Genomic DNA, 13,931 nt, shown 5'->3' on the forward strand with positions numbered 1-13,931 from the left:
GAGACAGACATGTGAAGACAGGGAGATGGGAGAGGAGATGGATAGAGAGACAGATAAATAAAACAGAAGCAGAGAGAGGTCGAGACAGCAGGAAAGAAGAGAGAAGGGTGGCAGAGAGAGGTAACATAGATGACAGACATATTTTCTAGCTAACCTTAGTTAACATGTAAACACAACTAGGTATGTCTGTAGCAAGCTGACACTTCTAGCTAGCAACAAAAAGGCTAAACCCGTTAGCAACGTTAGCTAGCTACATAAACAAAACGAATTAGCCGCTACAAAAGTTGACAGAACACTCTGTAAACTGTTCAATTACGTTAGATAAGGTTAATCGTAAGATGTGTATAGTTACTTGCCATACTTGGTGAGATCAAGTAAGTTACAGTAACAGTGGACTGTAGTGTGTGTGTGCGTGTGCGTGTGTGTGTGTGTGTGTGGCTAATGCTAATGCTAGCTAGCTGGACATCTTCCCAGACAGGTGTGAGTCTTGAGTGAATTCTTACCAACAGGTTTGTGACCGAGCATCGCATGAAACAGACACACCTCCACCTCCTGGCTCCACACCACCGAGTCCTCACCGGGACTCATCCCCGAATCTGACTGCTTTTCGTCGGACTGAGCAACCTCTGCCTCCCCCATGTCGAGCTAACAACCATCTAACAACAAGCTCACAACTCAAACTCTTCTTCTCGGGTTTCCGACGGAATAGCGGGGATTCTCACTGCTTCCCCCCGCAGGCCGGGAGTATTCCTCGCAGGCAGCTATTAGCCTACATGCCAGACATTGTTATCATTAGCCTAATGTAATCTACTGGAATACTCAAACTAAACAATGCAACCCAATTATTCATTCATTCAATCTTTATTTAATCTTGAAAGAACATTGAGAGCAAGCTCACATTTACAATGACATCGAGAGGTACAGGCCATAATACAAAAACAATATAGAAACAGAAATAAAAAGTCAATGAATTTAAACAATATAAATAAACCCTACAGACTGAGGTGAAATGGTTGGCTATTATAGCTTTAAACTGGCCAGTGGATACAAAAGTATTCATTACTAAAGTTGTCCTAATTCAGTGCAAACTCTGGGGACCTTGACCTGATTAGTTTCAGTTAGGCAACTTCTGGATTACTTCACCTCCAAAATGCATATCATATGCAATTGAACAAATAATGAATATACAAAATGTCACATTGCTAGTGTTAATAGGCTCTACAATTAGTATAACCATTATTTCATGTTGTGTACAAATATTTCTTTGTCTCCAATTGTCACAATTGAAATGCCTTTTCCCATCTTACATGTTTTCAATCATCCAGTCATTAAAACAATGATGTGATACTGTGTTTAACAGTTTACAAATATTTTGTAATCAGATTGTAATGTACAGCTAAATTCTGCAACATCAGCCCATGAGCAAGGCAGCTGAGGGTAGAAGCTGGTACTAATGGTGGAGGACATGGATGGGATCTGAAATAATCTTCTGGGTTTGTCTGATGAAAGTTTAATCAAAGACAGCCTGGAGTGTGGGATGCTCTTTGTGTTAGCTAGATAATCTGGGATTTCCACTGTACATTGAGGTTGACAAACCAGGCTGAGATGCTATAGCGTTTAAACATGGTCTGGCATGCTGTTGACTAGTACAGACCATCATTTCACTCATCACTTTAGTATTAAGAAACTTACCACTGTTCTGCGTCCTACTAGGGCCAGGCCATTGATTGATTGATTGAAAACTTTATTAACAGATTGCAGAATGGGTACAGTACAGCTCAATACATGCAATTGTTAAGGGGATGCAGACCAGAGAAAGACTTTCGTCTTGTTTACATCAGGGTCCCCCATTTTCAATTCATCGTAATGTACAATCCAATGGGACTAAACAGTGTTTTAGCCAAAAGAAAATACATGATACATGTCCTTTTCCAAAATATAAAGCTCACATTATAATCAGATGTGTCCCACATTTTTTCAATAGAACATATGAAGACACATCAGATTATACTGTGAGCTTCCTGTTTTGGAAAGACACATGCACGTCATGGTTTTAGACGTTTTTTTTAAAGTCCTCATCAGATTGAAATGCGGCCTGGTGAGAGGATGCAGCACAGTGCTAAGTTTCTCAATACTAAAGAGATCAGTGGCATTATGGCCTGTACGAGTTAACATCATGCTAGATAATGTTTAAATAGAGCCTGGGTTCAGTACTAGTCATCATGCTAGATACTGTGCCTGGGTTCAGTACTAGTCATCAATGTCATGCTAGATAATGTTTAAATAGAGCCTGGGTTCGGGGCGGCTACGTGGCGTAGTGGGCAAGGCGCTCGCCACGAATGACGGAGACGCTGGGCTTGCCTGTTCGAGCCCAGCGCTCCACATTGCTTTCAGTTTAGCTGGTCGTTCATACTAATACACATTGGCCGTATTAGGGGGTGGGAAACTGATGGGTGGGGATCGGGCGTTGTGGACAGCGACTCCTACAGGTCGGTTGGTGCGCCTGCGCAGTAGAATCAGGAAGTGTCGGGGGCAGCGTGAGCCTCCCACGCGTTACTCCTCGCCACTGAGAGATCGAGCTGCGCAGGTGAAAAGATGCGACTGCTGTTACCTCAAGTACCGGAGGGGACTTGTGCTATGTATAACTTAGTCTACATTGCAGCCGGCTTGTGGGAGGCAAGAAACAGCGTTCGTGACAGGGGAGGGTTGAATTGGATGATACGAAATTGGGATGGGAGAAAACATAGAAAAATGGGAGAAAAAGTGGATAAAAAAAAAATAGAGCCTGGGTTCAGTACTAGTCATCATGCTAGATACTGTTTAAATAGAGCCTGGGTTCAGTACTAGTCATCAATGTCATGCTAGATAATGTTTAAATAGAGCCTGGATTCAGTACTAGTCATCATGCTAGATGTTTAAATAGAGCCTGGGTTCAGTACTAGTCATCATGCTAGATGTTTAAATAGAGCCTGGGTTCAGTACTAGTCATCATGCTAGATGTATTACTGAAATTGAGGTAGTAATATATTAACACTACTGGGATGAGTAATGTTTAGTTTAGTTTTTACCCAGGGACAGTGCACATGAATCAACATCTTTAGTTTCCACATCAATGTAAATGTAAACTTTTTTTGCAAACCAAAACAACATACTTTATACTTATAGCACATGCATGAGCCTGGTCTCTTTTGAAAGATGACATTCTGAAGTTTCTGATCCCAGAAGAAAGTTTCACTTTTAGTGCTAACGTAATAGAGTAACATAGGTCTGAACTTGAGTTGTAAAAAAAAACATGTTACTGTGTCGCGCTCGTCTAGAGAGGGTTGTCCTCTTAGTCCCGGACTATTTGCTCTATCCCTAGAGCCTTTGGCACAGTACATAAGACAATCCCAGTCCATAGCGCCGATCTCAATTAAGGGAACACAGCATCACATTAGCTTATATGCGGACGATGTATTATTGTTCATGCCAAACCCTACCACCTCCCTACCTCATGTTCTCAAAGTAATAGATGATTTTGGCAATCTATCAGGATTTAAGATAAACTGGCCAAAATCGGCCTTCCTTCCACTCAATGTGACTGCGAAGGCTACCGCCCTCCCAGCAAATATACCCATGGTAGAACACTTTAGATGTCTTGGAGTTGAAATATTCCCCACTATATAACAAACGGTGAAGTATAATTATTCCGGATTCTTAGATAGGATCACAAATGACTTCGGCAGATGGTCAAAATAAAAAAACTCATTACAGGCCCGAGCATCAATAGTTAAGATGGATGTTTTACCCAGAATTAACTTTTTCAGCTCGATGTTGCCGTTACCCCCCCCTGTTGGTTACTGGAAAAAATTACACTCCGCTGCATATAAATTCATTTGGAATAACAAACCCCCACGAATAAAAAGATCCACTGCACAGAGAAATAAAGCCGACAGGGGTTTAGCATTTCTGTGAGGGCTGGAGGAATCCTGCATGCAGCCCAACGAGGGGGCGTGCCGTTTTTCTCCTTCACGCACCTGATGGGAGTTTGCGATCAGCTCGGGAGAGTACTTGTATTGCAGGCTCCCCTCCACTCCTTGTCGGGTCGTTCTTGTTACCATCATCTACTGCCGCGTCTCCGGCGTGAGACGTCGAGCCACCCATCACCACCTGTCGCCGTTTTCCTGGAGTGGGACACCGTCTTCGCTCTCTATTACTCCACGGGAGGATTCCTGTGTTCCCACTCCAGACGTCGTGCCGGCTCCTTCCCTACTCCCTCTTCATGGTCCTCGTTCCTGGGGTGAGGCTCGCCATCGCTCCCTATTACTCCACGGGAGGATGCCCGTTTCTCACCCCGTTCCCCTCGGACCCCCTGTGTGCTGCGTAGCCCCTCGGCAGCGTCTGGTCGGTAGGAAGAAGATTCCTTGGCAGAGCTGCAGAGCCCTACTCGGTGTAGGGACGAAGATATTCCTGTTACTTTTTTCCCAGCCTGTTCGCCCGTTAAAGGCACAGTGCCGCCTTTTTTTGTGTTCATGGACGTTGATGTTTCTACCCCCTTAAAGGCTGAGTGCCGCTTTTTTTGTATTAATAAATCATGCCCTTGCTTTGGCTAACTCTGATTACCTGTCTGTGTCGTGCAATTGGGGTCGCTATACAAACCATAACAGTACGACCCGACCAGTCGACGACCCCAGCCGGCACAGACAGTGTATGTGAGACAGCCCCTGCAGCTAACCCCATGTGTAGCTTCCCCACAGCTAGGTCTGTCTTTTCAGCCAGCTTGTTCTCCGCTGCTAGTCCAGCCGTCTGCTAGCTTAGCCCCTGCAGCTTACCAGCTAGCGCAGCCTCTATATTGATGTAGTCTTACAGCTAGCATAGGCCCTGTAGCTAGCTAAGCCCCTGCAGCTAACCGGCTTCCTCAGCTAGTCCAGCAGTCTGCTAGCTTAGCTCCAGCAGCTTGCACAGCCTCTATGTGGATGTAGCCTTACAGCTAGCATAGGCCCTGTAGCTTGCTATGCCCTGGCAGCTAACCCTATTCCCTCTGCTAGCCCACTTTATGTGTAGCTTCCCCAGCTAGCATGGCCTCCACTTTGTGTGTAGCTACCCTGTTCCCCACTGCTAGGACTGTCCCTTCAGCTAGCAAGGTCAGTTCCCTGGTGCCTCTCTGAGATTTCTTTCCCCTGCATTCCCGCCCCTGCGGGCCTGGCTGGTCGCCGGGTGGCTCCCGCGGAGGGGGGGGTACTGTGAGGGCTGGAGGAATCCTGCATAGAGCCCAACGAGGGGGCATGCCGTTTTTCTCCTTCACGCACCTGATGGGAGTTTGCGATCAGCTAGGGAGAGTACTTGTATTGCAGACTCCCCTCCACTCCTTGTCGGGTCGTTCTTGTTACCACCATCTACTGCCGCGTCTCCGGCGTGAGACGTCGAGCCACCCATCACCACCTGTCGCCGTTTTCCTGGAGTGGGACACCGTCTTCGCTCTCTATTACTCCACGGGAGGATTCCAGTGTTCCCACTCCAGACGTCGTGCCGGCTCCTTCCCTACTCCCTCTTCATGGTCCTCGTTCCTGGGGTGAGGCTCACCATCGCTCCCTATTACTCTACGGGAGGATGCCCGTTTCTCACCCCGTTCCCCTCGGACCCCCTGTGTGCTGCGTTGCCCCTCGGCAGCATCTGGTCGGGAGGAAGAAGATTCCTTGGCAGAGCTGCAGAGCCCTACTCGGTGTAGGGACGAAGATATTCCTGTTACTTTTTTCCAAGCCTGTTCGCCCGTTAAAGGCAGTGCCGCCTTTTTTGTGTTCATGGACGTTGATGTTTCTACCCCCTTAAAGGCTGAGTGCCGCTTTTTTTGTATTAATAAATCATAAATCAGGCACCACATAGACTGCAGGATATAGTGTACACCAACTTATCAATTAAGCAATGCAACTTGAGATTTGGCCCTCTTATTACATGTGATCCGGATATGGCGTGACACACAGAAAAAGTGTACAAACCGCCATAAATGGCACAGTCATTCTCCCCTATTTAATAACAATTTACTCCTTATTGCACAACAACCTATCAGATTTCCTAAATGGGAAAAGAAAGGCATACATAGATTGGGGGATATCTTCGATGACCATGGTTTCTGCAGTTATCAAGATATATTTAACAAATTTAACCTCACCAGCTCCACTACTTTTTTCTATCTACAATTAAGAGCAGCTTTAAAGGCTCACAGAGTCCCATTAAAGATTCCACTTGAGCACCACAGATTTTACAAATTCTTTTATGAAAAGGAGACATCGAGAGGCTTCGTCTCTGACTTTTATCGTCACTTACTTACGTCCTCATATGAAATCCTTCCCCTAGACTCGGTTTGGAGGAAGGATATCCCAAACTTGGAAGTAGATTTTGATTGGGATGAAGTCTGGGCAAACGTACGGCTATCATCACGTAACCCAGATCACCAACAGATTAACCTTAACTTTGTTCATAGGACTTACCTGACTCCTAGACATTTGCACCTAATGGGGCTCAGACAAGACCCTCAATGCTCCTTATGTTTAAACAGTGATCTTGGTACATTTATGCATATGTAATGGGAATGCCCTCCTGTTAAGATATTCTGGGAAAAATTAACCACTCAATTATCAGAATTTTTATCTCTGACCATACCTATACTGCCTTCTGTATTGTTGTTGAATGATGTTTCTCAGTTATCAACCTCTGTACATGTAAAAAGACTAATTTTGTCCGGTCTTACGGCTGCCAAAAAGTTGATAGCGTCACGCTGGATTCAACCGGATAAAATGTGCCGAAAGGTGTGGGTTCTTACCTATCTCGATGTGATTTATCTAGAGATATCTACTGCACGAATTTGAGGTGTTAATGAAGCCAGCATAGCAATCTGGTTAGCTGTGGTGGAGAAGATAAAGGGAAGCATATGAACTTGTAATTTCTGATGTTAAATGGAATAGTGGATGTATAGTCCAAGAGGGGGTCCTGAGGGGGGGGGGGGGGGGGGGGTGGAGGGGGAGGGAAAAGGAAGGAAAGAGCGAGCAAGAGCACGTGTATTGTATTGTATTTATAATTTTTATGTCTTTTAATCTACATTTGTTTTGATTTAATTACTGGACTGTCATTATTGTTATTATTTCTGTCATTGTCCTGTGATTTATCATTGATTTTTACTGTTACTGTATTGTTTGTCTAGTTTTATGTTAAAAAAGGGAAAATAAAAAACATTTGTTAAAAAAAAAAGAAAAAAAAATGTTACTCAACTTTTTCTGTAGTAGTTAGTAGTCCAGAGGTAGTATTTCCCCAGAAGGTGGTATGGCTTAGAAATCTTCATTCATACAGATCCATTCAGAAATTAGTGATTAGGAGTGATTTAGGTAAACTGTGTACAAAGAAAAACTCAGTTTTCTCAGACTTCAATTCATTTGGCTTCCTGTTAAAGAATTGAGTTGTTCACCTAGATCCCTGATTCACACATCCCCACATGGGGTATCATTGGAAGCCACACTCATTGGCTACAACGATCCACAATCATTTTCGAGATCGGATCTAGATTGACGGAACTACTGCAGTCAGGAGTGGTATTTTGCGCAATACCGTGTACTTTGCACAAGCCTCAAATACCGGCATGTAACTCGAGAACTGCTGAACGGATTTTGTCGCTATCTACAGGCAACAAATAAGCCTTCAATTCGATATATATATATATTGTATTACAAAATATGCACACCCGAGCCACTAAGGGTCACCAAAGTGCCGGTTGCAAAAAGTCCGAAAAACGTCCCATATGAGGGACGTTGCAGCTTAACACTTTGAGCCCACCACGACATAACGTGTTATCAGCCCGCCCCCTGAATGCCCACCACGACAATTGGGGTGTTATTTTTTTATTAGCGATCTGAATTCATATTTCATCAACCGAGTCTCTCGTTGGGAAACCAGCCCCATCAGGAGCTCAGATGTGAAAAAAGCGCCCCCTATCGTCTCCCAGATGGTAATGCACCCTTTTGGAATGGACTCAATGAAAATGGATGAGAAAAGAAAAATCCAGAATCCACATTTTACTTTTCAGGCATGTAACCCGAGCCGATTGCAGTCATTCTGGTCCATCAGAACAGCGTGGAATATGTGTTTCGAGCACCCAGCGTTGGATCAATAAAAGCGATCGATTTTTGGAATGGCGATCAGGAATTGGAATTGTCTTTTTGGAGAACATCTGATCTGAGGTAAGGAATCTATTTTACAAGTCTTGGGATAATCAGTTGTATTCGCTGAGCTCTCAGCGTTCGCCCCATGTGTGTGTGATGTTGAGGAAATGAGCAGTGGTGCAGTGCTGGGCAACCGCGGTCAAACGGCGTTTGGGCTTCGAAGTGCGCGCATCCTATTATTATGCAAAGTCTAGGTGATAAGTGCCTAGACTTTGCATAATAATAGGATACCGTTTGGCCTCCGCCCATATTACGACTGCACCCCTGGAAATGAGGTAATGGATTTTCAGCTTGCGGCCCCAGCGTGCATACGTACACATACTATCGCTAATCTAGCGTTTATTTGAAAACGATTCATAAATAGGCCAAAAAATTACGTTTGTGTATTCTAGAATATTCCAGTACAGGGCGTTTATTATGGAAACTTTTTATTTTCCTTGAAAACAAGGAATTTTCAAAATGCTATAAAACGGAAATGAACCGATAAAAAAACAATCCGCTTCGACAATGTTGACTGGAAAATGAGTCATTGATAAGCGACGGGCAGATTAGACACATAATTTAAAACATAGATTAGGCGTTATTAACGCTAACATTGAAGTGGATGATGGGCATTCAAGCACTAAATCGTGCGCCCCCTGCTGGCACTGAAAGTGTTAAGAGGTTTTAATGTCAAAATAAGCAGACAGAGCCAGAGCTATGCTTCTCAATACGGTGATAAAAACACCAAAAAACTTTATTGCAAATAAAATAAGATACAGTGGAGGTGTAAATGACGCCCCTGCACAAATATAACCAGAGAGAAACAGATCAAAGGTGTCATTAGTCACGTGAGGTCTGCTGGATGTCACCAAGATCAACATGAACATTGTTTCTCTTCTTCTTTTCTTTACATCAAAATACAAAAATGTTTTTTTTCTTTTTTAAATTTTATAAAGCATAAACATCAACAACAACAATTACACCAACAGGGTTGAATCCGGACCAGTCAGATCGGTCTTCAACCCCGGATCGTTCCACCAGCAGGCTGGGTTTACATTGGCACAAATTAGGATTATTAACCCTTCATACAGATGTGATGTCATCAGGGATAAAATGCAGCTGTTGAATACAATCTGAGATGGTTGGGGGGAAAACGCTCCAATTCACCTTCTCCTCAGCTCATTCTCACAGCTCATTAGATGAGGACCAGAGCTTCATCCCGTCAGAGCCAGTCAACCAATAACAGTTTGAGAATGAGGGGAGGAGAGAGGAGGTGAGGAATCTACTGAAGATTCACTGAAGGAGGTGAACTCTGACCTCCCTACCCTGTAACTCCTACTCAGGCCAGAACTTTAAGACAGAAACAATATAGATGTGTGTTTGTGTATATATATATATATATAATACACACAAAAATGTATTTAACCCTTCTTTAACCAGGCAGGTATATTAATGAGAAACAATTCTTAAATTGTTCCATTTGACTATGACATCACTATGGAAACAGAATGCATACAGCTGGTGAGGGTAAACATCGCTCACTCATTCAAAACAAGACAAGAGCAGTTATTAAAAGATGTATGAATCTGCAATAGCTGTGACCATTATCTCTCTCCCTCTCTCGCTCACACACACAACCTCCATGCCGAATTTCAGCCTCCTAGAGAGGGGGATACTTTTGTGGACCGACCGACGACTGACGGAGCTATAGTTACTGGTCACACCTAATTATCTTTGTAAATTGTCGAATTATGACACATTTCCTTCCAGTTGTGATTGTGAAATCATATCTAAAAGGCAACCAAAAACATTAATGTTGACTACAGTAGTTAACCCCTCAAAAACATGGGTTGTTTTTACATACGAACACAATGGAGACAGGTCAACTGACCTGACCTACGAACACAATGGAGAGACGAGTCAACTGACCTGACCTACCAACACAATGGAGAGACAAGTCAACTGACCTGACCTACCAACACAATGGAGAGACAGGTCAACTGACCTGACCTACCCAGATAAGTAAAGGATAAATATGAAGAGCCTAAATCAAATCAAATACAGGAAATATTTAGTCCCTTTGTTGTGCATGGAGTCATCATTAAACTCAGAACTCCTTCTACATCCATTATATTCAGTTGCATTCACATCTAGGGGTGATCAAAGGAGGACACTACCTTCCTTATGAACACACATTAATAAGAACATCAAGCATGTCGCTTTACAACTAGATTTCAGGGGAAACTAAGGAGCACAAACAAGGAGCCGGCCGGTCATGTTGAATAGGATTAGATCTCTACGCTCGATCAGGTGTACTCATGGCCTGCAGCACCACAACACTAGCAACGAGGTGTTTTATCATCAGATAGGACTGACTCAGTCTAGAGCAGGCACCGTCCAGTTTTATTAATGTCAATAACAGTCAGAACAGATCAAATCACTACATTTTGACTCCCATCAGAGTAGAAGGTAGAGCTGAACCACAAAGCCATAGATATATACTTTACTTTGTCCATGGGCAGCCATGTTGGCTCCTCAGTCCTGCTCTACAGTCAGACATGTTGGCTCTTCAGTCCAGCTTCATGGGCAGCCACGTTGGCTCCTCAGTCGTGCTCAATGGGCAGCCATGTTGGCTCCTGAGTGCCGCGTCTATACTATACACAAGCAAGTTGTCCTTCCACGTTCCCGTTTTGCGCTCTGATTGGCCACGCACGTTTCTGGTCATGTGACATGTGCGCCCAATCGCATGACGAGCAGTGTCTTAGCCCATTTTCACGCCAAACAGCCTGCAAACGACCTAACGCCTAGTTTATCACTGGTTAAGCTTAGGCGACTCTTTCGCAGTTGGTTAAGGTTAGAGTTTGGAATCAGGGCTGGCGTTCTATCGCCATGCTTTAAGACAAACTAACCTTAACCAACTTCGAAAGAGCGCCTAAGCTTAACCGTCCAAAGAACTTGCCGTCACACGATTGGGCGCACATGTCACATGACCAGAAACGTCAGTGGCCAATCAGATAGCGCAAAAGGACAACTTGCTTGTGTATAGTATAGACGCGTCCCGCGCTATGGGTAGCCATGTTGGCTCCTCAGTCGTGCTCCATGGGCAGCCATGTTGGCTCCTCAGTCCTGCTCTATGGCTGTTTCTACATACAGTACCTGGTGACTCAGTACCACCTCATGTTTTAACTTGACAACAGAAACATTCTAAATGGGCAGACCACAATAACAATATTAATATATCAATAACAACAGGAAATAAACATGGGTTCAAGCCGTTACCTAGCAACACAAATCCAGTGAAACATCTATAGTCCTTTTCAGTAGAATTGTGTTTGGGCCAGTATATTTCCTGTTAGTCATTGATATAAGTAAACACTGCAAACCGGGGATAAACTTGGTTCCATTTAGAATGTTTATGTTGTCAAGTTGTTGTTGTTACTAGCAGGTAACACGCCTCAGTTCTAGAGCAATGTTAGGACCTGGACCATCTCACTAATGACTCATTCTCTAATGAATGATTTTCTGGACACACCAGATCTGAAAAATAGTTGTTTTAAGAAAAATAGTTTATTTTTAGCAGCTCAGCTTAACCAAAACCTAAGTGTAAAAACACAAAACAAAAAAAAACTAAATTTAACTCAAGTATCTCAGTCTTAAGATTCTGGCCTTTTTCTTTTAAGACAAATAAAATAAAACAAAGTCAAAGAAATGACAGAGAAAGCTGACGTGAGAAAAGTAGAAGGCAGAATTAACAGCAACCCTGTCAAAATAAAGCCATGAAAACGGCGGAGTTTAATAAACCCACAAGTTTTAAAGATAGAATCTGTAATGCCATCAAACAGCGACCTCCAGACAAAAGAGCCTCTCTTGGTATCGCACTTCGTTTAAATGTTTTGTTTTGGTCTCATGTGCGAGTTGGAGTTGAGTGGGGATAGGGTAGGGATAGGGATAATATATATAGCTGAATATAATATATAGCTGTATAGTAACTTATACTGTACATTTATCCAGATCTGCAGTGGCTAGCAATAGTGACCACTCCTCCTATCCACACTCAACTGCAACCCACACATCACACCAAAACAAAACATGTAATAACAATTGCAATACCAATCTGGGGGTATTTTGCCTAGAGGTGGCCATTTCAGGGCATTACCGATACTACCTTTAATAAACCCATGATAACCGGTGTATTTTCAGGTTCTGCTGGAACAGGCTGGACGCACACTGCAACAAAACCCTGGATGTTTGGCTTTCTGTGTTCCACACCTGAGCAGAACAAAACTACAACAGATATGGATCACATGAGCATTTTCTGCACTACACCGAACCCAACATGTTACACCCCTGCCTACACCAACCTGGCCCTGGGAGAATTCACATATTTCACTGGCACATTCTAAAGTATATTATCTTAACACTGGGATAAGTACAGTGTGAACAGGGGGTATATTAACTTAACACTGGACTAAATACAGTATGAACAGAGGGTATATTAACTTAACACTGGGCTCAGTGTGAAAAGCACTTTAAAGGTTAAACATTGTTGTGTTCCTGTGTGAGTCCAGCTTCAGAGAGAGACAGAGGAAATCATGGTAGGCACCTGGTCTGAACTTTTGTAACAAAACAACCTTCACCACCACCACCACAGTTACCACAGACACCTGGCCCTCCCCCCTCGAGACAACAGGCTCCGCAACATGAGCCCTGCACTCTCTGGCGACGAAGAGGAAGAGAAAATGGGGAGGAGGGGCTGCAGTGGAATGTGGCAGCGGTGGATTGGATGAAAAGTGGTGGAAGGGGCAGCGGCGGACACTATTGGTCCTTCTTTTCCGATTCTGATGATGAGTCTTCTTTAAGCTCTGCGTCCTTAAGCTCTGCGTCCTTAAGCTCTGCGTCCTCAGGAGAAGTTTCCTCATACCTAGAGAGAGAGAGAGAGAGAGAGCGAGAGAGAGAGAGATGGGAGAGACCGATGGAGAGAGAGATGGGGGAGAGATTGGAGAGACAGAGAGATGGGGAGAGGGAGATGAGCAGAAGAGTGAATATACAGTACTATAGTAAGTTTCAAGTTTCTTTAATAGTTGTCATACAGAAGTACAGAATACTTTTGTACAAAATGCTTCTTACTGTTGCGCTCCAGAGACTGTGCATGACAAGATAAGTATGAAATAAAAACATAGTAAAAATTAGAAGTAAAAAAAGAGGTCACAGTGTTCAGTTTAGACATATGTACAATGTTCGTAGACGTAGTTACCATACAATATACAATACTGTGCAGTGTACTAATATACAATACTATATAGTGCAAGACATAAATGGACGAGGTGCAGTTTAGGTACAATTCACAGTAGGTGTACGAGTTGTAGTGCAAATCCTTTATCAATAAATATAAAGTGTAAGTGTGTTTGTGTGATCTAAAGTGTGGAGAGTGGGTGCTGCAGTGTGTTGTTTGTTTGAGTGAGTGTGTGCGTGTGGGTGTGTGTGCTGTGTGCATTTGATGGTTGTTGCATAGTGATTATTGTTCGTTTAGCGATTATTGTTCGTTTAGCAGCCTGATGGTCTGGGGATAGAAGCTCCTTCTGAGTCTTTCTGTGCTCGCCTTAAGACTCCGGTATCGCTTGCCTGACGGCAGCAGTTCAAAGAGGCAGTTGTTCGGGTGGCTCGAGTCCTTAATAATTCTCTTAGCCTTCCCCTTGCACCGCTTGTTGTAAATGTTCTGGAGGGTGGGAAGCCCCCCTCTAATTGTGCGTTCGGCTGAAC

At 43.7% G+C, this 13,931-nt stretch overlaps 2 protein-coding genes across 3 annotated transcripts in view; both read right to left on the minus strand.

Moving 5' to 3' along the window:
• The window catches only part of mrgbp (MRG/MORF4L binding protein), a 28,226-nt gene extending 27,571 nt beyond the window's left edge, over positions 1–655 (minus strand). The window contains exon 1 of the mRNA XM_084334006.1: positions 504–655. Within this exon, the coding sequence (XP_084190132.1) occupies positions 504–639 (136 nt within the window). The 5' untranslated portion in view covers positions 640–655. The remainder of the gene's footprint in view (positions 1–503) is intronic.
• Positions 656–8,887: 8,232 nt separating this feature from the next.
• Positions 8,888–13,931, minus strand: part of hm13 (histocompatibility (minor) 13) — a 39,342-nt gene continuing 34,298 nt past the window's right edge. For both annotated transcript variants that reach the window (XM_084334000.1, XM_084333999.1), the window contains one exon: positions 8,888–13,092. In XM_084334000.1, coding sequence (XP_084190126.1) covers positions 12,987–13,092 — 106 coding nt within the window. In that variant the 3' untranslated portion in view covers positions 8,888–12,986. The remainder of the gene's footprint in view (positions 13,093–13,931) is intronic.

Source organism: Notolepis coatsorum (assembly GCF_963971535.1).
Source record: "Notolepis coatsorum genome assembly, chromosome: 17".
In the NCBI taxonomy this organism is placed as follows: Eukaryota; Metazoa; Chordata; class Actinopteri; order Aulopiformes; family Paralepididae; genus Notolepis; species Notolepis coatsorum.